The 27971-nt window shown below is 40.0% G+C and overlaps 2 protein-coding genes across 10 annotated transcripts in view; one reads left to right on the top strand and one right to left on the bottom strand.

Annotated features, from left to right (window-relative positions):
• Nucleotides 1–10982, bottom strand: part of USP37 (ubiquitin specific peptidase 37) — a 98924-nt gene extending 87942 nt beyond the window's left edge. For 2 of the 6 annotated variants that reach the window (XM_058704956.1, XM_058704931.1), the window contains exons 1-3: nt 10667–10980; nt 5544–5684; nt 470–687 (exon numbers count right to left, since the gene is read on the bottom strand). In XM_058704956.1, the coding sequence (XP_058560939.1) occupies nt 470–625 (156 nt within the window). In that variant the 5' untranslated portion in view covers nt 626–687; nt 5544–5684; nt 10667–10980. The other 4 variants (XM_058704969.1, XM_058704939.1, XM_058704948.1 and 1 more) reach the window with 4 other exon arrangements.
• Nucleotides 10983–11039: 57 nt separating this feature from the next.
• Nucleotides 11040–27971, top strand: part of CNOT9 (CCR4-NOT transcription complex subunit 9) — a 30764-nt gene continuing 13832 nt past the window's right edge. For 2 of the 4 annotated variants that reach the window (XM_058705001.1, XM_058705011.1), the window contains exons 1-4: nt 11040–11273; nt 23279–23458; nt 25521–25636; nt 27818–27927. In XM_058705001.1, the coding sequence (XP_058560984.1) occupies nt 11055–11273; nt 23279–23458; nt 25521–25636; nt 27818–27927 (625 nt within the window). In that variant the 5' untranslated portion in view covers nt 11040–11054. Of the gene's footprint in view, nt 11274–11304; nt 11469–15425; nt 15538–23278; nt 23459–25520; nt 25637–27817; nt 27928–27971 lie in introns of those variants that run through there. The other 2 variants (XM_058705020.1, XM_058705027.1) reach the window with 2 other exon arrangements.

The following is a 27971-nucleotide window of genomic DNA, read 5'->3' as shown; positions in this document are numbered from 1 at the left end:
TAAATATGACTTCGAATAATCATCCTTGAATGGTCCATACTATAACCTTTGGTAAGACTATTTGGGAAGTAGACATTTGGTTTTAGAAGATACTAATAAGTTCTCTTAGAAGCTAATACTAAATAGTGATGAATCTATCATTTTATGCTAAGGAAAAAAAAGGAATAACTAAAGTTATCCTAATGTGGTTTTCAGAATAGCTTAGAAATAGTATCCAAACCCAGTTCCTCTCAGCTTCCTCCCAGTTTTCTTTTCAATAATGGTGACTACTTCCCGCTCCTTATTCTACACCATCAACAATGCTGTTGAATAACTGATAAAAGATATACACAGAACTATCAGTGTCCTAGAAATAAAAAAGAAATATTAACCTAGGAGGAGGGCTACCACTATACTTACTATTGTACAGGGAAGCTACTCACTACAGGGTGTGAGTCAAGATCTATTCCACATCAAAATCTGGTAATACCTGAAATATCCTTGGAATTCCTCCAGTATTGTAGTGAACTACCAGGCTGACTTTATTCTCTTTTTCCACAATTTCAAAGGATCCTTCTTTCCATTTTGTAATTCCAGTCTGCATACTTCGAATTCTGATAGGACCGTGAATCTTCAGAGGAGACATACTTTCTTTAAAAATAAATTGCTTCTAGCCAAATTAAAAAGCAAAAATACACCTGACAGATTCTAAGGAAGAAAAATAAAATAGTAAGTTACAATTTATTAAGAGTGATTAAAATAAGAGTCACTTAAAAGAGAGCATTTAATAAACCATCTTGTACGTCCTTTTCTCTGTTTCAGTAAACCACTTTTTATTAAGCAACCTCAAAGGCCTTGATTAGCTAGCTGGTAAGCAGAAGAAAGACAACTAAAGCAGTCACTGAGTTCAGTGACTGAGTCTACCTACATTTTATTTCTTCTCTACCACATTCCCTTCTTTGCCATGTGTCCGGTATCTGTGCCCTAGCAGTGCCTGAATTTTGCATCTGGCACCAGTAACAACCATATTGCTGCCACTAAAGGCATGTCAATCAGGAATACTAAATTGTCAATGTGACTGCTCACAGCAATATGACCAACTTTTACCATCCTTCATGAATGTGAAAGGGTCTTGAATTTCAAATGTAAGTAAAAAAAATATTTTCAGTCAGCTGACTCCATTTCTTAGAATGGAGTTCCTCTGAAAATATCAAATCATATCATAAAACAATTCCTTCTACCAATCAGTAGTCTAAGCATATCCACATGTATAGACATTAGATGAATAAAAAAATTGTAAGAATAATCAAATGAGTTTAACCTTCAGAATTATATTGAGAAAATAATTTATTCTTTAGGCAAAAGAAACACACACTAAAAACCTCTCTTCCTAAGAACCACCTACCATTTGTTTAATATTACCATAAAGCGGAAAGAATCTTTACCAATTTTATCTTTGACAAATACTCAAATTTCTGAAAGAACTTCTACTTAAAAATTGCTTACAGCAATAACAGAATATCTAAAATTTTCAAACTAGCTTACCAAATGTCAGCAAGTAAACACAACTGTAATAGTAAAGAATGTTAGTGTTATGTATTATCTACATGTATGTACACACACACAATCATCTAAAATTAAAACAAATTTTCTGTATACTGTTTTCAAATCTCTAAAAACATTGCTAATACAGATTCTTGCTTATAATTTAAGAAATTAAAAATCATCATACTTTGCCTAAACAACTCAACTGGAAAAGCTTAAAAAAAAAAAAAAAAAGTAGTATACAAAGGAAAAACACAGGAGGCCTAGATATCAGGAGCCAGCTGTCACTAATTTATAACTTACCTTTCTAACCATTAGTTTTCTCAACTGTAAATAGGAATACAAATGCTATAGCTTTGCAAAACTAAATGAAATAACATACATTAGGCACTGAACAGACAAAAGCTTTAATATGAATGGAATTAGTGTGTACTTTCTGTATTTATTCCTTGCCCACAACACCTCTTTCTTGAAAGACTTCAGATAAATAAGCTGTTAAAAGGGGTCAAAGTCAACCGCCTATAGGAGTCATGCAGGTGACATGACTTAGGCAGGCAAACTCTGAAAACTGCTACTGAAATCTAGCCAATTTTACCATATACAATTAGTGAACCCAGCTACTTGCCTGATGATCTAACTTTTCAAGAAAACGAGCTCCAAATGTTTATGTAAAACTGCCCATTGTAAATTGTGGGCAATGAATTAAAATTTATTTTTAAAAGCTACAAATCAAGCAAAACCCACCTATAGGTAGGATACAGGCAAGACAGACCCTGGAGGGCCTCTAGTTTAAGGCTTCTAGGTAGTATATATCAGATAACAGAACAAAATTTCAAAAGAGATGTGAAAACACTTTGAATAGTTAAAAGGTGTAATGCATTTTAAGTCCTCCATTATTATTCACTCACCTCATCAAAATTTTTGAATGCCTACTGTGGTCAGATTTAGATAGTGTAATTTGGTAGGTACATGAATCCATCAGAGTAACAGAGTCCTGCTCCTGTTTATACACCTGTTAACATGGCACTGCTCAAAGTAGTAACTACAGAATTTTGGACCAGCAATGTGTGTTTGTAATACTTTTTTTTTTCTTTTGCAATTAATAATTTGGTGCTTCATTGTTTGGACAGGTCCTTGAGACTTTCTTCCACTAGGCTCTCAACATTGCCAAGAATACATGACCCCTCTCCTACCCCAGTTGCCCTTGCCAGAAACATGAGAGTTATCTTTGACTTCTCTCTTGATGATTATTGGTATGGGATTGGAAATGGAAGATCACAGTAGAGTCCTGTCAAGTCTATCACCATACACCTTCCAGACATCTTTATGATGAACTGTAGATCAAATCACATCACTCTTCTCCTTAATATCATTCAACAGCTCCCCATTGCCCTCACAATAAAATCTAGACTCATTAACATGACATAAACACTCTTCATGATCCAGGCCCTATTTACCTCTCTATCCCCACAAGCCCACCAAATCCATCCATCTGAATTTATAATTTCCCCCCAAAAACTATGCCAGTATACTTCTGCACACACTGTGGTCTATCTCTGGAGGATTTTCATGTATTCTCTCCATGCCCCCACAACCCCACTTAATTTCTCTTGGCTATAAAATCAAGGCTTAGCTTAGATGTTATCCTGTTTAAGAAGCCTTTCCCAGCTACCTTTCACTTTTTCTCTCAGCTCACATCCACAGAGACAGTTTCATGCTTCTGTATTTTCCTGTTACATATGTTGTGCTTACCACTAGTGTAACATTTGTCACATTGTATCACAAATTGTTCACTTCTTTGTCTCTATCTAGATTTTGCTATTTGAAGATAAGGAATATATTCTTTAATCTCAGCATCCCCATTTTGACAGTGTCTGACACACAAGAAACAAAATGATTAAGAATTAACAAATCAGCACTAACAATTTTATTCGATTTGCTGTTAATATATACAAAAACGGGGGCACACCCAGGTGGCTCAGTCGGTTGAGCTTCCCACTTTGGCTCAAGTCATGATCTCATGTTTTGTGAGTTCAAGTCCCACACTGGGCTCACTGCTCTCAGCACAGAGACTTCTTCAGATCCTCTGTTTTCCTCTCTGCCCCTCCCCTACTGGCACACACATGTGTGCTCTCTCAAAAATAAACATTAAGAATATGTATACACATATATGTGTACATACATATATACACACAACAGCAGATACTGGAACCATAAATCCCTCTTATGTGACCAATATAGGATTATATTTACTAAGCTCTTTATAAGTATCACTATGCAGTGGACGACATACAAGTCATCTTTTGAACACTGCATGTAAGTCTTTTCTACAGGCACCTGAACTTCACTAAATGCAAAGCTGTCCTCACATCTTACCAAGATTCAAAGACAAAAAATCATTTGTGGAAGAACAAAATTAATATGCAATTACAGAATACATTAAAACAAAAACATTAGTAAACTTGCCTAAACTAGGATTCATATTGTTCATTGCTCAATGGAGAAACTCCATTTTCAGAGTTCTGTCAAATTCCCTTACCTTTCCTTATATGTCATTATGGATCAGGATACTAAATTGAAAGAGAATAATACAAAACCCCATTATCTTAGCGTTTTCTTCACAGACCAAAAGTAAGGTCAATGACCCTGAATTCCTCCAACAAATTTTTAAAAATTAACATTATTTAACAAAATTGGAAGTATAGGGGCGCCTGGGTGGCGCAGTCGGTTAAGCGTCCGACTTCAGCCAGGTCACGATCTCGCGGTCCGTGAGTTCGAGCCCCGCGTCAGGCTCTGGGCTGATGGCTCGGAGCCTGGAGCCTGTTTCCGATTCTGTGTCTCCCTCTCTCTCTGCCCCTCCCCCGTTCATGCTCTGTCTCTCTCTGTCCCAAAAAAAAAAAAAAAAAAAAAAAAAATTGGAAGTATAGATTTCAAAGTTCACTAAAGCATATGAAAAATTAAAAAAAAAAAAACCTTTAGTGTTATTTCTGTTTCTCTCTATACAATTTCTCCCTATACAATTCTAAAACATTTTGATGCAGTTTGGATTAAGTACATGAAATTTTACTTCAGATATTGAACATTTCCTTAACCATTTCTACTAGCCATCTCTCTTTCCTCTAAGGAAAAAAAAAAAAAAAAACAACAACACCCTGACAAAGTACAGGATGTAAAATTTGCAGAACCAACAAAACTTTTCTTTAATCCCTCAATTTAGTCCATTCCCAGGTCTTGCACTAAACAAATTAACAATATCTACTTTTGTACATTCATCATAGTATCAAGGTTTGCCCTATTCTGTTAAGAGGAAAAAAACTAAGTTTCTTTTTCAGTATGTAGCACTAATCAGTAACAGTTAAACTTTCTATGAATGTAGGACAATGAGGTTTCTTTGAACTCTATAATGCTAATTCCCTATCAAAGGAATATTGGTAAGACAAGGTATAACAAAACCAAGTTATTCTTTAAGCATGTCCAAAGAGATTTCTCTTTCCCTAACTTTTTTCACAATTATTAAAATTACTGGTTCAACTTTGAGAATTCTATGAAACTCAATCAATAATATTGGTAAAAATGTTTCTGTACCCTGTACACTTATTTACATGCACATATTTTAGGTACTGCTTTGAAAACATCTTCTCTTTAAAATTTTTTTAATGTTTATTTATTTATGAGAGAGAGAGAGAGAGAGAGAGAGAGAGAGAGTGTGAGGGAGGGGAGGGGCGGAGACAACAGAATCTGAAGGAGGTTCTAGGCTCTGAGCCGTCAGCACAGAGCCCAACGTGGGGCTCGAACCCACGAACGGTGAGATCATGACCGAGCTGAAGTCGGATGCTTAACCGACTGAGCCACCCAGGCACCCCTGCTTTAAAAACATCTTTATCTAGAGGGTGTTCTGTGGTAAAGAAAGCATGCTAAAACATAAAACCACTACTATAAAATAAAAGAAAGAAAACTGTTAATTCCTGCCAATTTGCATACTCTTGGAAACACACATCCAAAATAAAAACATTACTTACTTTTCAGTGACTTTTACTGAAAAACCCTATGTAATAACAATTCACCTTTATTCTGATCCTTGTGCCAAAGGCAATGCACTCTTCTTGGGGAACTACTCATATTCTGCAGCTATGCCCGTTCTCCGGAAGCCATCACCTCAGCTAAAGAAAATATAAGTGTGCCTTTTTAAAAGAATCCAATTTACGAAGTTAAAATTAAAAAAAGAAAGCAATCATTTATACAAAAAGATAAACTCTTTTTGATTATTTAAAAACCACAACGTATCTTACTGAAAACATTTAAAATGTAACGCTCAAGATACACACATATACACACAATCAAAATGAGGGACTTCAAGGCCTACACCTTATCAATTTGTGTCTTGGGATATTTCTCTCTGCTACATTTTGAAACTAAGAAGGCAGTGAAAAAGAGTATATTCTTTGTTTACTTTATAAACATTGTTACATAATGATGTCCGAAGTCTCAAAATACCATTTCCATGATGTGTTGATACACATTCTGAAAGGTGAGTAAATCTGGAGTTTTTACTTTTCTTACAAAACTAACTTCATGGGTTTGTTTCTCAAATTTAGGCTAAGCCTCAACTTTCCCTGAAGTTCTACCCAAACATCTTTCACGATCTCCTTGAACGCTAGCTACAGTACCAACTGTGAATTCATTTGTTCCCTTACTAAAAAATGATTGAGCCACTTTAATTTGATGGCACCATGGTAAGAATACAAAATGAAGATGATACCATTCATGCCCTCATTAAGAGGCTCCCAAACTTCTCTACATATTCCTTCTATAGTCATTTAGGCAAAAAAATTTAGAATCAGCTTTACCCTCAATCTCACTCATCTAAAACCCAGCCTTTTCATAGCTGTTATCCTAATTCAGAAACTCCTCATTCTGCCATCACTCTCACCTAATATTTATTATGCAACACTTACTAACCATAGTGCTAAGTGCCACGCATGAATTATCTTATTTAATTTTCACAATAATCTTAAAGGCAAGGATTATTATCTCTATTTTACAGATGAGGAAACTGAGGCTTAGAGAATTTATCCAAGGATACAGATTCATTAAGAGACAAAACAAAGTCTAACACCAAAACCCATGTTTTGTTTTGTTTTTAATTTTTTTTAACGTTTATTTATTTTTGAGACAGAGAGAGACAGAGCATGAACGGGGGAGTGTCACAGAGAGAGGGAGACACAGAATCCGAAACAGGCTCCAGGCTCTGAGCTGTCAGCACAGAGCCCGATGCGGGGCTCGAACCCACGGACCATGAGATCATGACCTGAGCTGAAGTCGGACGCTTAACCGACTGAGCCACCCAGGCGTCCCCAAACCCATGTTTTTAACCACTATCACAATGCATCCTCATCAATGATTTGCAGCAACAATCACTTTTCAGTCTCCATTGTCTCAGGATTTCTCCATCCAATGAATCCTCTACTCTATAAATACCTTTTGTAAAGAACTACTCTTTATTTCTTAACAAGTAAAGCATGCACTATTTGTCTCCTTAACTTTCTCCTGGGGCTGGGGGGGGGGGGGGGGCAGATGTGCAAGGAACCTGTCTTACCTTCTTTTGTACTAGAACAAATACAAGCACTTAGTAAGTGCTAAATATTTACTATTGATGCCAATTCCCTATCATACATTTTTTGTAAATTTTATTCTACCATGGTAAGAATACTTAATATGGTAACAAAACGAAGTGTACAATATGATATTGTTAACTATGGGTACAACATTGCACAGCGTATCTCTAGAACGGCTTGTCTTCATCCTGCTTAACTGAAACTTTCTCCCAAACATTAACGGCTCATCACTAAGTATAAAATAAATCCAAATGTTTTTCTGTATCTGGTACTCATATGCTTCCTGTATTTATTTCCTCTTTTTCAACACAAATACTGTTCTACACACACAAATTATTAAATTTTAGTATTTTCTCCCACATCCACCACCAACTTACTTAAATATGGAATTTTCCTTTAGTTTTTGGAAACCTCATACCCTCCAGTCTCGTAGTTTAACCTGCTGTTAAAATATATAAACCACTTCTAAGAGCTTTCTTTCCTAATAAGATCTATAAAACAAATGCACAGAGATAAAATTAATGTGTGACTAAAAGACAGGAGTTGACCTAAAGTTTATCTCCAACTCAGAGTCTAAAATCTGAATGATTTTATAACTTAAGAATGAGTAAAATCATCCACAGCTGGAAAACTCTTGGGTTTTTTTTTTTCTTTTGTGTCCTTGAATTTGCCTGAAGAGTGAAAAGGTGCTTGTCATCAGATGACAAGGTATAAGTAAGCTGGTGTTTCTGAAAGACAAGATGTTCCTAAAACAAGCTCCAGTTTACTTATTCACTCGAATTCTTGAGAAATAGAAATGAAATACCTCCTAGCATATGTTCTAATAAAAGACAGGCTTTAAATAATCACACAATATATAATTACAAGTTCTAAAAAGTGATACAAATATAAAGCACAAGGCATGATGAGACATTATAATAGGGTACCTGATTTAAGACTTGGGGGTAGAGGGTAGAAAGCATCGAGCAAAAGTTAGGCTAATACTGAAGAACGACTTAATTGGGGATGGTCATGCTCGAACAAACCAGGCAACTACAACAGCATGTGCAAGGGCCCTGTAGTGGAAAACAACTTGGTGTGACTAAGGAAATGAAAAGTAATGTAGCTAGAGTTTAGTGAGAAAGAGGAGGCTAGAGCAAGATGAAGCTGGTGAAGCTGGAAAAAATCAAATTATACAGAATCCTGTAGACCACAGGGACTTTTAATTTTACCCTAAATTTAATAAACGTTTAGTGACAGGAAATCCATAGAAGAGTTTTAAGCAGAGAAACAACATGTCACTGTTGAATGCAGAAGTGATATGGTTTATTTGGGTTCAGAGAGGAGAGCAAAAGAAGGAAGAATGAAAGAAAATAGGGCAGACAAGAGAATACTGAAATGATTCAGCTTATGACAATTACAATAACAATACTTATTAGCTATTTATCGTGTGTCATGTGCCATTTAATTTTCAGAACAATACAATAAGGTGATTATTATTCCTATTTTACAGATGAGAATACAGGGAACCAGTGACATTAAATCCAAGTGAAAGAAGATTGTGGCTTGAGGGGTGCCTGGGTGGCTCAGACGGTTGAGCCTATGACTTTGGCTCAGATCATCATCTTGCAGCTGGTGGGTTCGAGCCCCGTGTTGGACTCTGTGCCGACAGCTCAGAGCCTGGAGCCTGATTTGGGTTCTGAGTCTCCCTCTCTCTCTGCCCCTCCCCCACTCATGTTCTGTCTCTGTCTCTCTCTCTCTCTCAAAAATAATAAATGTTAAAAAAAATTTTTAAGATCGTGCCTTGAACTGGAAAAGTGATACTGAAGATGTACAGAAATAGATTCGGACATACAGATGACCCTTGAACATAGGTTTGAAATGCACAGACCTATGTATACGTGGATTTTTTTGATAAGCACGGTACTGTAAGTGTATTTTCTCTTTCTTACAATTTTCTTAATAACATTTCTTTTGTCTAACTTTATTCTAAGAATATAGTATGTAATAAACACAGCATACAGAATGTGAACTAACTTTATGCTATTAGCATTCCACTCAACAGTAAGCTATTAGTAGTTAGGTTTTGGAGAAGTCAAAAGTTACACATGGATTTCCAGCTGGAAGGAGTCAGTGCCCTCCACCCTTGCATTGTCCAAGGGTCAGCTGTATTGGATATAGAATAAATAGAACTTAAAGATTCATGGGATGAAAGTCAAGAATGGATCTCAAGTTTCCAGCTTATGTAAGTGAATAAGTGAATATGCTGTTAATGAAATGGCATACTGAAAGACAAAGAATTTGGGGAATGGAGATCAAGACTTTGGTTCTAGATATATTATATTTGAAATTCCTAAGAAAAAAATCCAGTGGAGATATCAAGCAGACAATTGGTTATTTAGATCTTGAACTGAAAATAAAGGGAAAAGCCTAGAAGTTAAAATTCTTAATCATCAATATATAGATGGAATTTAAAGCTTAGGGCAGAAGAGGTGAATAAGACCCTAGCACTAAACCCAGATATTCCATTTCACTCCATCGAACATCTCTCACTAATCATAGATTACTCTGATGTCACCAGGCTTTTTAGTCCTCATTCTGTTGAATTCAACAGAATTCAACACTACTGATTGCTTCTTTCATCTCGTTTACAAAAGACTTGTCCTCCTCTATACAGTTATTAAACACCAAGAATCCCTCAGTGCTCTACCCTAGATGCATTTTTTTTTTCCAGTACTACACTCTCCATAGGCAATTTCATCCATATCCATAGCTCCAGTTAACTATCAACACGGCAGGTGACATACATACATTAATTCACATATTCTGCCCAGAACTCTCCTCTGAGCTCCAACCCAGTATATCCAACTGCCTCCTTGACACCCTGTCTTAGACATCTTGTACAGTTAGAGACTTGTAGACTTGTCACATACTGCCACCCCAAAAAGGCAATTTACCCAGAGCCAACATTTTGAAAAGGATTACCACAAAACCACTACAGGCCAACTCTCCAGAACACAGGATTTTGTTATCAATGATCATTTCCTTTCACGGATCAAGACCTAAAGCAGGTAAACCTGACAACCTGATCTGATAGCTAGAAGATGGAGAGCAACCAAATGCACGACAAAAATACAATTCATGTCTTTTAGCGAGAGATGGTTAGCAGAGAGAAGATGAAGAATGGTCAAGAGTGAACGTCCAAGGCCTGATGGGTGTACGGCAACGGAAGTCACCTGAAGAGACAGCAGGCCCTGCTAAGGGGCGAGTGGCGGACGACAGCCCCCAGCGAAAACGGGCCAGGTTTGGATTGCGGAGGAAGAGCGTGACAGTAAAGACCAGGTCAAAGGAGAGGAAAAGCCTGGGGGGGAACCCAAGAGGAGTACCTGTGAGGCCCAGGGGGCGTCCTGGGGGTGGGGGTGAGCTACACAGCAGCGGGGCGAACTCCAGAAGAGTGAACGCCGAGTGGGCGGACCGCAGGGGGCGGGGGGAGGAGGGACCTGGGGAAAACGGCTCAGTTGAGAAGCTCGCCGCCGGGCCTGCCTTACCTGTGCTTGCGGGTCCGGAGCCCTGCAGTAGCCTGCCGGAAGCACAGAGTCCGCGCGGAGGGGGAGGAGCCGGGGGGAAGGAAGGAAGGGACACCAGGCACGAAGGAGAGGGGCCGCTCGCTCCCCCTACTCAGGGAGAGCCGCTGATGGCGGGAACTGTGACCACACGCAAACACGCACGCACGCACGCACACTCGACGCGACCAGACGAGGCGCGTGCGTGCAACCCTGCAAACTCCGCCTTCCCTACGCCTTCGCCCCGCCCTAGCACGGAGCGAAGTCTCGCCGAGACAGTCCCGCCCCCGCCTGAAGTAGTACGCGTGCGCACTTTCCACTTCAAGCACTTTGGACTTTCCGTCATTTCCCCTCCTACACAGCCCAGTTGGGCATGCGCACTGCTTGTCCTCCGAGACGGCCAGGCTTTTCCCGCCCTTCCCTGGCCTCCGGAGGAGAGTCAGAGTTCACGCTCCTCTCTGGGGCTACCTGCTCGAAGCCAGAGGATGCGGGGACTAGTAGGTGGCGGACGTCCTTCTGGCCAAGAATCTTAAGGGGCAAAGGACAGACTTTGGGACTATTAACTCCACCAAGAGCCAGGAGGCGGGAAGAGGTGTGTGGGCGGGGTCAGGGGTGAAGGGTCACAGGGCTGCGAAGGGGGCGGAGCGAGCCGGAGGCGGATGGCGGCTGCGGCGGCTCTTCATCTTTGGCGGCAGAGTCACTGAAGCGGGGACGCGGGTCAGGAGCGTCCGGCAGTGGGAGAAGAGCGGCGGCCGCTCTCAACATGCACAGCCTGGCGACGGCTGCGGTGAGTGGCTGGGCGTTCCGGCCTGGGCCCAGACCCCGTCCTTAGCCCGGCTTTTCGGCCTCCTCTCCCAGGTCCCCGTGTCGGGCCCGGTGTCCCAGCTCCTCCTGCCCTCAGTCTGCGAGGCCCGGGCCCTTCCCTCTTGGCGCCTTCACTCTGGTGGAGCCGGCCCCCACTTTCCTCTCCGGTCGGCTCTCGCAGCCTCCTGCGCCGCGTATCGCGTTCTTTTCCGGCCCCGGGGCCTGGTCCCGCGCCGGAGCGCCTCCCTCGCGGCCGGGGCAGGCCATTCATTGATTCATTGCGCTGACCAACAGTCTCAGGGTGCCGGTTGCGTGCTGGGCGTCGGCGGGGATGAGGGGGAATTCCGTGGTCAATCTGACACGGCCCTTGCTCTCGGAACTCGCTCGCTGCCTGGGCACTTCGCAGCGGGAAAGACATGGCTTCTAGCTCACACCACTTGTTTTACAGGTGGAAAATCTGGGACCGGGAGAAGTGAACACCTATTACGTCTGACTTACGGCTCTCTGCCCTTAAAACCTTTTTCACACATCTCATTTAACCAGGGCGATCTTTTAATAAGAAAAACGGATCGTGTAATTCACCTGTCTGAAGTAGTTCTTGGACTTTCCATTGCGTTTAGATAAAATCCAGACTCTTTGCTGTGGCCTATGAGGCCCTGCCTATACGATACGGTCCTTACGTTTGCGGTCTGGTCTTATGTCATTTGCTCCGTAGGCTCCAGCTGCGTTGGCCGCCTGCCCCTTCTTATACCTGCGCTTTTCTACTTCACTTGCAGTTTCTGATTCTCTATTCTTGGGATGCTCTTACCAGTACCACCCCCCATTGCGCGCGCGCGCACACACACACACACACACACACACAGCCGGTGGGTGTAACTGGCTCGTCTTCCTTGGGTCTCTGCCTAAATCTCCCCAGAGTAGCCTTCTCTTGATCACTCTCTTTAAAAAGGTTTTGTAACCCCTAACTTTTCTCTCTTAAAATATCCTTCTCAGCGTTTATCTCAATTTGTAATTTTTGTATTAACTTACCTGTTTGTTGACTGTCTACTTCTTGAGGGCAAGGACAGAGATCCTATGGATCTTGTTTACATGGTTACCCCAAGTGCCAAGACAGTTCCTAGCACAAAGTTTGGTCTCAAATACTTAAATGAATGAAAGAGTATAGATGAGGGAGGTGACTACTGAGAGCACAGAGCCATAATGGGGAAATGAGATCATATGATTTGAGCACACTCTTCTGAATACCAGTTGTACTTTTTTTGTTCCACTAGGGTGAAGTGACTTAAGATGATAATACACTGGAAGTGCATTATCAGGCAAAATGACATAAGTACTAAATAGAGAGCAAAAAAAAAAAAATTGCTTTAACTTTAAATATAAAAAGTGAGGGGTGCCTGGGTGGCTCAGTCGGGTGAGTGGCCAACTTCAGCTCAGGTCATGATCTCGCGGTCCGTGAGTTCGAGCCCTGCATCGGGCTCTGTGCTGACAGCTCAGAGCCTGGAGCCTGTTTCAGATTCTGTGTCTCCCTCTCTCTGACCCTCCCCCATTCATGCTCTGTCTCAAAAATAAACATTAAAAAAAATTTTTTTAATAAATAAATAAAAAAAGTGAAAAAGTATGCTGAATGTGACTCAGCTATAGTAAACATTGTCACTTCTGGGGCCAGTGACATCTCTGCCTCCTCTCACTGTGTTTCTAAGCATTTGTAACTACTCAGAGTATCCACTCTCTGCGTTACATCTTTCTATTAAGTGATTGCAATTTCCCCAGCTTTTTTGTTTCTTCTCCTAAATTACACATGTAATTTGGGAAGAAGCAAGTCAGAAGATAAGGTTGCTGCTAGTAGGGGAGGGACAGGTTACCCAAGGGATTCTTGTAAGTTTGGCTTGTCCATTTCCTACAATCTGATTGTGTCTTCTCCAGGCTTTGGTACCAAACTGCTCTTTTCTCTATGACTATCCAAACTCTGTACCTATTCAGTTCCTTTTATTTTCACTTATCCCCTAATGCATCTTTTGAACAATGATTAAGGTTGTGATTCATTACTTATAATAGACACTAAATATATGTTTCTTCAAATAAGTTACATTGCTTTACATTGATTTAAAATCTGAGCTTTTAGGGGCTCCTGGGTGGCTCAGTTGGTTGAGCATCCGACTTCGGCTCAGGTCATGATCTCATGTTTGTGGGTCTGAACCCCATATTTTTGTGAGTTTGAGCCACACATTGGGCTCTGTGCTGACAGCTTGGAGCCTGAAGCCTGTTTCGATTCTGTGTCTCCCTCTCTGCCCCTCCACTGCTCGTGCTCAGTCAAAAGATAAAATTTTTAAATAAGTTAATAAATTTAAATTTAATTTAAAATTTTTTAATTAAAAAAAATCTGAGCTTTTAGATACATTTTCATCTGTTATGCTATTGGGAATCACACAAAAGATCTGACAAATTGCTTTGTACCACTCATTCACTAGACTGTTTGATTACTGAGGAAACTGAAGCATAGAAAAGTTCAACCACCTCTTTCCCAATCTTTCATGCCTTCTATTAGACTAAACTGCCTGTATTATTCTGATATGCATAAAGGAATAGTCATGGTGTATATTACTGGAAATTGAGAAGAGTTTAATGCAACACTACCTTTAATCTAAGCCCACTGAGAAATTTTTTTTTGCTGAATGATCAAAACCTATACCTGTGTATGCCTTTATCTCTTTTTTAAAATAACAGGTAAAGCATTAGTTCAGCTAGGGAGATAGTACTATCAAAGGAGAATGTGATCACATGTGAATGCAGGATTTTATTCACTAGAGGGAAGAATTGAGATAATTTGGAAAGTATCTTAAATTTTGAGTCTTCAGTAGTGTATTATGCTAGAGATGTACAGTATGGTATATTCTTGTCATACTTTACAGAATACATTTTAACATTGTCATTATTGCCACCATAAAATGTAATTTCTTTCTCACATCTGTGAAATAGGGACAGAAATGCCACACCGGATTATTCTAAAGATGAAATGCAAATAACAAAGTGCTCAGTTGTTGGCCAGATACACTCATTGGTTAAGTGACTTGCTCCCAGACTTCAGCCTTGGAACTATAATTCCTGCCTCAGCAAAGTAACAAATCACCTTGTTGTGGACCTTGGAGGTTGTTTCAGATTAGTAGAACTACAGATTTTCACATATTGTGGGTCTTTGATGACTGTTCCGCTAGTGATCTAAAATAAAATAGCCAAAGGTAAGCCTTTATTTGAGAGATGCATTGGGTATGAATTTTTTTAAAAATTTCTCCACTAATTTCCACCGGTGGTCTTAGTATCCTTAAACCCATGTTTTTCCCCTCACTTTCCACGTAACCAGTAGCATCATCAGTCAGTTTACATCTTTTTGTTGAAGCTGTGCTGGATTCCCAGGTGCTCTCCTGTTTGGCCAGTAAAAGGAACATTGTGCACTCTGAGGGATCTGATTTAAATGCTGTCTCCTCCCATGTCTCCTGTTGAAGTTTTAAGCAAATTGCCTAACTTCTCTTTGCTTATTCACTTCAATTTTTAAAGGGGTGTTTTGAAGAACATCCTGGCCCTTCTAAAAATATGAAGATAATTAAGCTAATTTAATATTTCCTTTGGCACTATTTAGAAAGTGTGTTTTCTTGGAGTATCATCATTATGCAGACACCAAAGCCACATGTTAAGTCATCTCCAGATTTAGGAAAGTAATCTCTTTCAATCTTGTGACATTTTTCTTTATTCACTGTCCCATAGTTATTGGTAGCAAAACCAACAGGTACTTTGGCTCTTGAATATAAAGTTACATTGAGAGGTTTGGTTATTTTCTGTTTTAAAAAGCCATCAATACCAATTTTTTAACTGATGAGGGGGGAAAGTCTTATTTTGCTCCCACTTAAGGATAACGTGGGTCTTTTTTTTTTTTTTTTTTTTTAAGTCTGAAATCTCTTTCTCCTTTTCACGTGGAGTTAAGATCTTTCAGAGATAGATGACGAACTATCAGTACCCTGTGTGACACTTAAGAGTTTAGCCTTTGATGACTGACTTTGGTAAGTGTCTTGCCTTGTTAAGCTTTGTTGAAAGGAAAAATTTACTTGAAATACATTTTTCATATCCAAACCATTAAACAGAAGAGAGGAGGGTGATTCTCTCCTAAATTTTGGTAATATAAATATTTTTAAAACTAATCTGTTGAAAGGACCACTAACTTTAAGGAGGTTATACCTAAAAATGTACAGTTCTATATGATTTCTAATCTTGGAAGTAAGTGTTGAGGATGATAACTAATAGTCCAAATCATACTTCTCATAAATGACTTTCTGGTTTCTGTAATTGAACCCACTGTTTATCAAAGTCCAACTATTAATGACCTGTATTAGAATAGAATGTTAAACTCAAAGTTCTGTATTGAGTGCTTAAAAAATAATTTCTTCAACTTGGAAGGATCATTGTGATTTCAATCCTACAGACTAGGGTAGGGCTTACTGATTGTATAAAGAAGTAGACTACAGTTTGAGTTTAATTCCAGCATACACTCACAGTGTGAATTTGAGTCTGCTAAACCTCCCTGAACCTGTTTCCTCTTTGAATTCTGAGGTAATCCTCAGTGACTGGTACATTGGTATAAACATACTATGTTTTGGGGTGCCTGGGTGGCTCAGGCAGTTAAACGGCCAACTCTGGATTTCATCTCAGGTCATGATCTCTCCGTTTGTGAGTTCGAGCCCCTGTTGGGCTCTGTGCTGACAATGCAGAGCCTGCTTGGGATTCTCTCTCTGCCCCTCCCCTGCTCGTGTGTGTGTGTGTGCGCGCGCGCTCTCTTTCTCTCTCTCTCTCTCAAAATAAATAAACTTTAAAAAAAACGTGTTTTAAAAAAACAAAGTATGTTTATGTTCAATATATGTTACCTCCTCTATAATTTCTAGAAAAGGCAACCCTATTCTATAGTGGCAGAATGCCTATCTGTGATTGCCTAAGACTGGGTGTGTGGTTTACTGAAAGAAGTACCAGAGAACTTTTGGGGATGGTGGAAGAAGTCTGTCTATATGTATATATATAATGTTTATTTTTGAGACAGAGCATGAGCAGGGGAGGGCAGAGAGAGATGGAGACACAGAATCTAAAGCAGTCTCCAGGCTCTGAGCTGTCAGAGCCACCCAGGTACTCCTAAAGAAGAGGTCTAGATCTTGATTGTGGTGGTGGTTACTCAGGTATATAAAGTTCTCAAAAGTCATTGAAACATGGGGTGCCTGGGTGGCTCAGTCGGTTAAGCGGCTGACTTCGGCTCAGGTCCTGGTCTCGCGGTCCGTGGGTTCAAGCCCCATGTCGGGCTCTGTGCTGACAGCTCGGAGCCTGGAGCCTGTTTCAGATTCTGTGTCTCCCTCTCTCTGACCCTCCCCCATTCATGCTCTGTCTCTCTCTGTCTCAAAAATAAATAAACGTTAAAAAAAAAAACCCAAAAAAAAAAAAGTCATTGAAACATACACTTAAAATGGGTCCACTTAAAATTTTATGCAAATTAACTTTTTAAAAGAGCTCTTAGATTAGTCTCTCAGCAATAACTAAGAGCTAAATAAAGTAATTTCCAAGATTTGAGAGCTGCCTGGGACTTTATGGTAATTGTTCCCTTATTTTGCCAATGATAAAATTAAGGCTTGCCAAAGTAAATGACTTATACTAGGTCACACAATTATAGAAATGGCGAAACTGTATTTTGAAGCCATTTCTGGCTTCCAGTGCAGTGTGCATTCCACTTATTGTGCTTGTGTAGTTACATGTAAATTGGGGTCTTTTCTATTCTTTCACTTGATAAACAAGTTCTTAATTCTGGATCCATGCATAGGTTACATGGGGTCTATGAATTCTTTTAAATTGTGTGTAAATTTTGTGTAGAAGAAATTATGTGCAAAACAATTTGCAATTGCATGTTTTCCTGAGGAAAAGATCCATAGATTTCACGTGATCCAAGAAGTGTTGACCTGGTTAAGTAGCTGGCTTCAGTTCAGGTCCTTCAGCTCAGGTCATGATCTCACGGTTTGTGAGTTCAAGCCCACATTGGGCTCACTGCTGTCAGCACAGAGCCTGCTTCTGATCCTCTGCCCCCCATGCTGTGCCTCTGTGCCCCCCACTCTCTCTTTCTCTCCCCCCACTCAAAAATACATAAACTTTATTTTTTTTTTTTTATTTTTTTTTTTAATTTATTTTTGGGACAGAGAGAGACAGAGCATAAACGGGGGAGGGGCAGAGAGAGAGGGAGACACAGAATCGGAAACAGGCTCCAGGCTCCGAGCCATCAGCCCAGAGCCTGACGCGGGGCTCGAACTCACGGACCGCGAGATCGTGACCTGGCTGAAGTCGGACGCTTAACCGACTGCGCCACCCAGGCGCCCCAAAAAATACATAAACTTTAAAAAAAAAGTGTTAACTTCAATTCTTGTGGCAGTATTCTGCTATTATTTTTAATGTGTTTAAAGTAGTCTACAGTAGAGAAGTTATGGATGAATGTGCTTATCTACCACTGGACAGTGTATGCTCCTAGATTGAGTTCTATATCATCCACAGCCTCCGAAATGGATTAGTAAATTATAAAAGAATTGTAGCAATTGCTTTAGGAATCTTTAGTGGTGATGTTTAAATAGAGAATGGCAGGAAGAGGAAACCTACCATCCTTTACTCATACTTTCATCAGTTGTAAAATGAGGATAATAACCGTGTTCTGTTCAGTAAATGAAACCATGTTTTAAAAAATGTCCAGTACAGGGGCACCTGGGTGGCTCAGTCGGTTGAGCATCAGACTTGGGCTCAGGTCATGATCTCACAGCTCTTGAGTTCCAGTCCCGCATTGGGCTCTGTGCTGACGGCTCAGAGCCTGGAGACTGCTTTGGATTCCATGTCTCCCTGTACCCTTCCCCACTCACACTCTGTCTCTTAAAAATAAACATTGAAAAAATTTTTTTAATGTTCAGTACGGTTCTGTCTCTTTCCTTATCTACCCCACCCCTCTTTCACTTCCCACACTCTTAGGAAGACATGACTTTTCAGATTCTAATATTTTTGTGAAAGGTGTGCCTAAATGATCCTTGGGATTTAGAAAGAGGGTAAGATACATATTGGGGTTTTATTTCCATCAAGATCTACTAAAATGCTAGGATTGTGGTTTGGAGTTTTATTCAAGGATAATGTCCAGAGGATTTTGTCAGTCATCTGATAATATTAATACGGATGACCCTTGAACAGGGTAGGGGTTAGGGGTGCCAACCTCCCCCATGCACAGTTGGAAATCTGCATAAAACTTTTGATTCCCCCAAAACTGAATTCTTTTTTTTTTTTAAATTTTTTTTTTCAACTTTTTAAATTTATTTTTGGGACAGAGAGAGACAGAGCATGAACGGGGGAGGGGCAGAGAGAGAGAGGGAGACACAGAATCGGAAACAGGCTCCAGGCTCCGAGCCGTCAGCCCAGAGCCTGACGCGGGGCTCGAACTCACGGACCGCGAGATCGTGACCTGGCTGAAGTCGGACGCTCAACCGACTGCGCCACCCAGGCGCCCCTGAATTCTTAATAGTCTGCTCTTAACTGTTAGCCTTACTGTTAAGTTGATCCACACATATTTTGTATGTTATGTATATTATATACTACATTCTTATAATAGAAAAAAGAAAATGTTAAGACAGTCATAAGGAAGGGAAAATACATTTACAGTACTGTAGTTACTGAAAAGAGTCCATGTATGAGTGACCTGTGTAGTTCAAACCCACATTCAAGTCACCTGTACATATATCAATATGTAAATCAAAATGTAAAAATATTTTCCCTTTTATTCTCCACAATAACTAAACTTCTGCATGTGTTATAAAATTACCTGTTGATGTGTGTGGTGGAGGTGTGTGTGTGAGAGTGAAGTAGCTATCCCTAGCTAGATTATTCCTATGAGAACCATGATTTGACATAGGGAATTAGGTCCAACTATCTCACTGACTTTCTCATTAAAATGATGATTATTGAGGTGCCTGGCTGGCTCAGTTGGTAGAATATGAGACTCTTGACCTCTGGGTTGTGAGTTCAAGCCTCACATTGGGCATAGAGCTTACTTAAATAACATTTAAAAAAAATATTTTGTTGATGATTATCATGTGCTTTGTAGTCTCAATTAAGTCGAGAATATCCCTTCACATCGACAGTATTGGGTATTGTTCATGGTGCTGATTGTTTTTCAGATTCGGCTGAACTAACAGCAGTAACATTTTAAGTTTTTGTCTGAGCTTTTTATATATATGTTCCCTGTCTCTATTGTCCAGGTCACAGGACAAAGCTGTTTTGAGCATCATCTTTATTATTTTTTTAATGTTTATCTATTTTTGAGCGAGAGAGAGCGCGCGCGAGCAGGGGAGGGGCAGAGAGAGAGGGAGACATGGAATCCGAAGTACGCTCCAGGCTCCGAGGTATCAGCATAGAACCTGACGCGGGCCTTGAACTCAGGAGCCGTGAGATTATAACCTGAGCCAAAGTCAGACACCTAACCGACTGAGCCACTCAGGTGCCCTTTGAACGTCATCTTTAGATCAGACCTAATCTTTCAGTCAGGTGAGAAACAGCATTAGCAAAGCAAAGAGTATGGACTCTGTTGCCAGGCTGCCTGGATTCAGATTTTGGCTTTGGCGAAATAACAGTGTTTCCTCCTCTATAAAATGAGAGTAGTGACAAGTATTTGTTTAGGACAGTGCCTGACAGAGTAAGCACTATGTGTGTTAGCTCCCATTTTTGTTTTAAGAAATAATTGTATTCAGGGGCGCCCGGGTGGCTCAGTTGGTTAAGCGTCCGACGTCAGCTCAGGTCATGATCTCGCAGTTTGTGAGTTCAAGCCCCGCCTCGGGCTCTGTGCAGACAGCTCGGAGCCTGGAGCCTGCTTCAGGTTCTGTGTCTCTCTCTCTCTCTGCCCCTCCCCTGCTCACGCTCTGTCTCTCTCTGTCTCTCAATAATAAATAAATGTTTAAAAAAAATTTTGTTTTAAAGAAATAATTGTATTCATCCCATAACAAATAGATATTCAGTAGGGTTAAACTAACTCCTGTTAAATTGTAGGCAAAATTCACTGGGGGTGATGAAAAAGAGGGTTCTTATCCCAAGTATTTCCTGGCACCAAACTGCCCTCACTGCCTTCCCTTTGCTAGAATGGCTACAGAGCCCATAGGTCCAAGCTAGTGCCTGAGAGGACATTACCACCCACCTGACATCCCTAGCTCTCTTAGAACCAAAGCCCCACAGAGGCTGCAGCTCCCACAAGTAGCCTTAAAAGTTGGAGTATTGCTGGCAGCAGGTGGCCATGACGTTAGATACCCAACTAGGCACCAGGCCCTCTAGAGTGTTAGCATCGCTCCAAGGACACCATCTCCTTGCTGAAGTTAGGCCAGCTCTGGAAATAGAATATGTGGGGGTGGGGCCTGGTGTTCAGAAGCCATGATATGCTGATCGGTGGCTACAAGTGCATCCTGCTGTTATACACCCAGGGCTCCCTGAGGCAGCATGAGGCATAGGAGTTCCAGATACAGGTTGCAAACTGGCTGTACTGGGGGCAATGGAGCTTAGTGGTTTGGGGCAACAGGACTTTAGGGGGAGTTGAATGAGTAAAGACTAATCAGTATAGATACTCTATTAATGGAGCAATGAGTATCTCTGAGACCCCTTTAGTTATTGGATTGTGGGTCATCCAGGAGACTGTGGGCAGGAAACTCAAAGCTAAAATTTTAGCCCTTGTTTCTGCAGAGCTTTTTAAGGTGATATAATACTCTATAAATAAACATATCCTGTCTTCCTGGTGGGAATTACATTTCCAAAAATAATTTTTTTTAAGTTGAGGGCCTATCTGTAGTAGCCTGGAAAGGGCAAGTGCTTGGACAATACTGCTTTTGCTATTGGGGGGTGGGGAGGTAGGACTACCCTGTTACTTCTTCATATTGCTGCTGTGGGAGCCTGGGCTTCCTTGAGGACCACCACTGATGGGAGTTACAAAATACCTTTCAACAGATTGAGGCACTTAAAGAAGACTTAAGCTGCATGGTATTTCAGTCCATTTAGCAGAACACTTTGTGGTTCATTCTGTCAAGCAAGTGAAATGATAAACATTAAGCTAAAAGCTTATAATCAAGCTTCCATTTATAGAAGACTGTTCAGCTTGGGTACAGTGATTGTGAGTGCACCTCAAAGTCTATCTTAGACTTTTGTTCTTCAACAAAGACAGTTGTCCTTTCTGTGCCTCATCTTTCCATCTGTACGATGGGTAGGTCATTCTATCACACTAAGCTGTAGTGGGAACATATAAATACCATGGGAAGCTGTGTAATGCAGTTCAGGAAGGCACTGGAATATGCAAGTTCATACTTGGGTGAATTGAGCAGGTTAATCCTCTGAGTGATAGTGATCTCATCTGTAAGTATAGTTCTTCTTCTTTTTCTTTTTTTTTTTTTGGCCTACCCCTCCTGCCCCCCATCTACCCAATAATTCCCCTGGTTGGGGTAACTAGGTGAGAAAATATTGGGCATAGGGATCGAAATCTTGAATCTGTTAGGACTTTAGAGCTAAAAATAGCAATGGTAATCATTTTTCTACTCTATCATATTTTCCAAAGAAGAATAATTAAGGGAGTTAACCGAGGGCACAGGCTGTTTGACAGGTGTGGAGAATTATAGAAATGCTCAAATTTTTTTGAACATTGTGATGCTTTAGTGCAATAATAAAAGAATGTTGTCCGTCTTGCCCCTATGTGAGTAAGTAATGGATGATTCTCAAAGGGGTAGAGGTAGAGTATGTATAAGAATCATTAGAAGGGGGGCTTTTCCAAATTACATATGTTTTCTGCTCCGTGGAAGGGGATGCCAGAATTAATGGGGGAAGGACCAGAAGTGGGTGGGGAGGGTGTAACTTTTTTCCTTTCAAAAACTTACAGGGGCCCCTGAGTGGCTCAGTTGGTTAAGTGTCCCAACTCTTGATTTCAGCTCAGGTCACGATCTTGTGGTTCATGAGATTGAGCCCTGCATCAGACTCTACACTGACAGCGTGGAGCCTGCTTGGGATTCTCTCTTTCCTCGTCCTTCTCTCTCTCTCTCAAAATGAATCAGCATTTTAAAAATATATCAAAATAATAAAATCAAATAAACTATTATAGATATATGCTTAAGAAAAGTAAACTATGCAGAAGATTTTATTGTTTACAAGGAAAAGTAAATTTCCCATGTAGATTCCAACCTTGGCAGTAATTACTGTTAAGCTTCTTTTTTTTTTTTTTTTTTTTTATTGTTACTGTTAAGTTTCTTATGTGTCATTCTAGAAATGTTGTATGTAAATATATAAGTATATTTACGTATATAAGTGGAAGGGTCTATACTATTCTGTACGCTTTGTTTTTTGGTTTTATTTAGTATCAACACATGTAAAGCTATTTATTTAAAGACCTACATAGTATTACAAATGAAGATGTACCCATAGGTAGCTAACAGTTCCTAGTTGATAGATTTTTACAGTTTCAAGTTTTCTGCTTTTATAACAGTGCAACAGTAAACATCCTTGTATGTCCTCAGTACAGCCCAGGTATACCTCTTGGATAAATTTCTAAACATGAAATTATTGAAAGGTGTGTGTGTGTTTTAGATTTTGAGAGATTGAATTTATTTACATCAAGTGTACGGATATAGAAAAGCTCCCCTGGTATTTATAAAAAACACATTCCCTCTAAAGCAGAGTAAAACTTGGTTTGACTCTAACAAAACATGTTTACTTTCTTTTTTCCACTTGAAGCCTGTGCCTACTGCACTGGCTCAAGTAGACAGAGAAAAAATCTATCAGTGGATCAATGAGCTGTCCAGTCCTGAGACAAGGGAAAATGCTTTGCTGGAGCTGAGTAAGAAGCGAGAATCTGTACCTGACCTTGCACCCATGCTGTGGCATTCATTTGGTACTATTGCAGCACTTTTACAGGTGGGTACATACCAGTGAGTTGCAGGTCATTCCTGTTTATCATGCCTCTCTCTGTCTGCTCAATTGATTTCGAAGACTTTGGTAGAATAGTTCTTTAAATGTTAGCATTTGTAAGAATCTGTTTTAGAAAAGTCTAAGGTGCTTGTTAAAATGTAGATTCTTGGGTCTTACCCAAAAGATTTATTTGGTCTCAGATTAAAAATCTTTTTTTAGAAAGCACCTGCCCTGCTCTCAGGTGATTCTGATGCAGGTAGTCTGAGAACTACACTTTGAAAAACACAGCTTTAGGAATACTACAAGACACTTCTACATGACAGAAGAAAAAAGGTAGAAAGTAAAGTATAAGAACTTCAGGGTATATTCTGGCAAAAGGAAATATTAAGATAAAGATATGATAGCTATAGGATTAGAGGTAGGTACACTTGTACATTAAAGGGTAAGTAACCAAAATTTGGTTCTGACTATAATGATCATTGGTGGGAAATAAATTGATATGGTATAATCTTACAATACCAAGATAATGGAATAATCATCCTTTAAAGTATTGTCCAAAATTCCTAATAATTAAATTAGTTTTTCAAGCCTGTTAAGTAAATTTGCATTCATTTCTTATATCATGTAACCAAGAAACTAATCTTTCCTTTTTTTAATGTATAATTAACATACATACAGTGTTATATTAGTTCCGGGTATACGGTATTACAATTCAGTGATTCAGCAATTCTGTACATTACTCATTGTTTATCACAATAAGTGTATTCTTTTTTTTTTTTTTAATGTTTATTCATTTTTGAGAGAGACAGATTGCAAGCAGGGGAGGGGCAGAGAGAGAGACACACACACAGAATTCCAAGCAGGCTCCAGGCTCCGAACTGTCAGCACAGAGCCGAACGTGGAACTCGAACTCACAAACCACAAGATGTCATGACTTGAGCCAAAGTCAGATGCTCAACCAATTGAGCCACCCAGGTGCCCCACAATAAGTGTGTTCTTAATCCCCAAAACTAATCTTTCTTTCAGGAACTTTTCCTATAAAAGTTTTACAATTAAAAAAAAAAAAGGAATTGTATACAGCATATCATCACCTTTTGACAGAGTACATATGTTCACTGCTGTTTGAACATATCTCTATGTGTATACCCACGTTCTTTTTTTTTTTTTTTTTTTTTTTTTTTAACGTTTATTTATTACTGAGAGACAGAGAGACACAGAGCATGAGCAGGGGAGGGGTAGAGAGAGGGGGAGACATAGAATCTGAAGTAGGCTCCAGGCTCAGAGTTGTCAGCCCAGAGCCCGATGCGGGGCTCGAACTCACAAACTGCGAGATCATGACCCGAGCTGAAGTTGGTCGATTAACCAACTGAGCCACCCAGGTGCCCCATCCCACGTTCTTATCTCTCCCTTTTTGCAGTTGCTACCTGACCAAATTTAGACTTCTTAATGAGTTACTGTGGTTGATCTACTGACACTTGCTATCTGGCCAGTTATCACTATAACTTAAAGCAGGGTACTGACAAAATGGAGGATTATAAATATAAGAGCCCCTCAAGTGAAGGCCTCAACAGATGCTGGATATAAAGAGGGAAGTGTAGGTGACCACAGTTGCCTCCAGACAAATCTTCTAGAAACCTATGTAGAAATTTCTCATAGTCTCAGGTATCTTTGGGATGAAAAGATAGCATTGTTTATTTCTGCTCCCACTTTGATAGTTCAGTTCTTATAGGATATGTGGAATCAAAAGTTGTGGGAGTTTTGGGGGGCCTGGGTGGCTCAGTCGGTTAAGTGTCCAACTTCGGCTCAGGTCATGATATCACAGTTCGTGAGTTCGAGCCCTGCATCGGGCTCTGTGCTGGCAGCTGAGAGCCTGGAGCCTGCTTTGGATTCTGTGTCTCCCTCTCTGTCTGCCCCTTTCCCGCTCATGCTCTGTCTCTCAAAAATAAATAAATGTTAAAAAAATTTTTTTTTTTAAGTTGTGGGAGTTTTTAGGGTTTTTGCTTTAATACCATGGAATTCATTTTGTAATAAGTTCTTTATTCATCTGCTGCTGGTTTCCATTTTTTAGGAAATTGTAAATATTTATCCATCCATCAACCCACCCACCTTGACAGCACACCAATCTAACAGAGTTTGCAATGCTCTGGCATTACTGCAATGTGTGGCATCACACCCAGAAACCAGGTCAGTCCTTTGATGCGTCTGTTGATGGAGGTTGTATTGAATATGGTCTTTTTATGAATGAGAGGAAGAGGCATGCAGTGGGGTGCATGTGTGTGGGTGTGGATCTCCAGGATTCGCATTTGCTTTGCTTTTCCTGAAGAATTTCTGGTCTCTAATTCACCAAGTTTTCATGTAGTAACAGCATAGTATTGTTTAATATGTTCTTTTATAATTTTTTTTGCCTTTTTAAAATTGCAGTAAAGTATACATAATATAAGCTTACCATTTCAACTATTTATAAGCATAGAGTTCAGTAATAAGAATACCTTTATAATTTGCAACCACCACCACCATCCATCTCCATTACTCTTTTCATCTTGTAAAACTGAAACTTTACCCATTAAACCATGACTCCCCATTCCCATAGCCTCTGGGAACCATCTTTCTACTTTCTGTCTGTATGATTTTAACTACTCTGAGTATCTCATTTAAGTGGAATCATTCAGTATTAGTCTTTTTGTAATTGGCTTACTTCATTTAGCATAACGTCTACATTGTAGTATATGTCAGAATTTTCTTCCTTTTTAAGGCTGAATAATCGTCTCATTTACTTTTTACTCATTTATAACACTGAACTTTAAAGGAATGGCATTCACGGGGCACCTGGTAGAGCATGTGGCTCTTGATCTCAGGGTCGTAAGTTTGAACCCCACGTTAGAGGTAAAGTTTATTTAAAAATAAAATAGGGGCGCCTGGGTGGCTTAGTCGGTTGAGTGTCCAACTCTTGATTTCGGCTAAGGTCATGATCCCAAGGTTGTGGGATCAAGCCCCACATCAGGCTCTGTGCTGAGTGTGGAGCCTGCTTAAGATTCTCTCTCCCACTGCCCCTCACCCCCACTCGAGTGCATGCACGCGCTCTCTCTCTCTCTCTCTCTCCCTCCCTCCCAAATAAAAACATAAAAATAAAGGAGTGGCGTTCACATCTCAAGAAAAGTCAGGTATGTAGATACTTCTCCCCCCTTAACCCATGGTAGACATCACTGTGCCATATATGAGGCACAGTGCATGGCATTTAGCAGGAGTTCAGTAAATATTTGAACCCAGCATTTTTCCCCACTGAACCTAGATTTGGCTTCAGAATCTTTCTTAACCAAGGATTCTAGGCAGCCTTGTAAAAGATTAGAATTGGCATGCAAGTTGGCCTGCTACATCTGACAGGAAAAGGAAAATCCTGTTCAGGTATCTGCTTTGTGACTTTTATGGCTCTGAGGCACTTAATGACATCTTATTGAAGTCTTTTCTCTTTTTCTCAAGTTTCCTTATGAAATCTGAGTGCTAGGTTGACACGGACGTTTTAGAACTCTAGAGAAGTTACTATGAAAATTATTTTTAAGCACTTAAGAAAAATGCAAGAGTACTGTGTTAAAAATTTAGAGTGTTTGCTCTCCCATAATGTGTAACTATAAATAATACAAAGTAATGGATTGGTTCCACATTAGTTGCCTGACATATTAGCTTCAGATTACAATGTTTTTAGAATATCTAGTGTATCTGAAATGCTCTAACAAAAAAAAGAACAGTGTGCATTTAAACATAGCAGATAAACCTGATAATGGCTCCTTTGTTTTCCTGTCTCGGTTTATAAGGTTTTGTGTGACTGTACCTGTGAATAGGTGAGGGAAGGCATCTAGGAGAATTTCTCAGGCACTTAATAGCATTTTATGACCTACTTTTTTAAATCTGCAATTGGATATTTTATCAGTTTTTCAGGTACTTGATACTGATTACAGGGAAAATGGTGTATTCTCTTAACCATTGATCTAGACTAGGTTTTTTTTTTTAACCTTGACATTGCCATTTTGAGCTAGGTTTTGTGGTGGGAGGAGGGGAGTGAAAGGGGGCTGTCCTGTGCTCTGTTGGATGTTTGGCAGCATCCCTGGCCTCTGCCCACTGAATGCCAGTAGCACCCCCCTCAGTTGTGACAACCAAAATTATCTCCAGACATTGCCGCATGTGCTCTGGTGGGCAAAATCATCCCAACTGAGAACCATTGGTCTAGACTAATGACCGTTGACCCTTTTCTAGAGGTTTCTTGGTTAGACAATGTTATAGACCTTACAGAATGAACTGCCTGGAAATTGAATGTTCACAATCCTTAGAAATTGAGTCTGGGCTCTGAATGTGATTATCTTTTTCTTTCAGGTCAGCATTTCTTGCAGCACACATCCCACTTTTTTTGTACCCCTTTTTGCACACTGTCAGCAAAACGCGTCCCTTTGAGTATCTTCGGCTAACCAGTCTTGGAGTTATTGGTAAGTTATTAGGGTTGTCTTACAAGCCTGAAATGGTCATTCAT

This window comes from Neofelis nebulosa, chromosome 2, assembly GCF_028018385.1.
Source record: "Neofelis nebulosa isolate mNeoNeb1 chromosome 2, mNeoNeb1.pri, whole genome shotgun sequence".
In the NCBI taxonomy this organism is placed as follows: Eukaryota; Metazoa; Chordata; class Mammalia; order Carnivora; family Felidae; genus Neofelis; species Neofelis nebulosa.
Note: the sequence above shows the minus strand (reverse complement) of the source record. Positions and strands in the feature narration are given on the sequence as shown.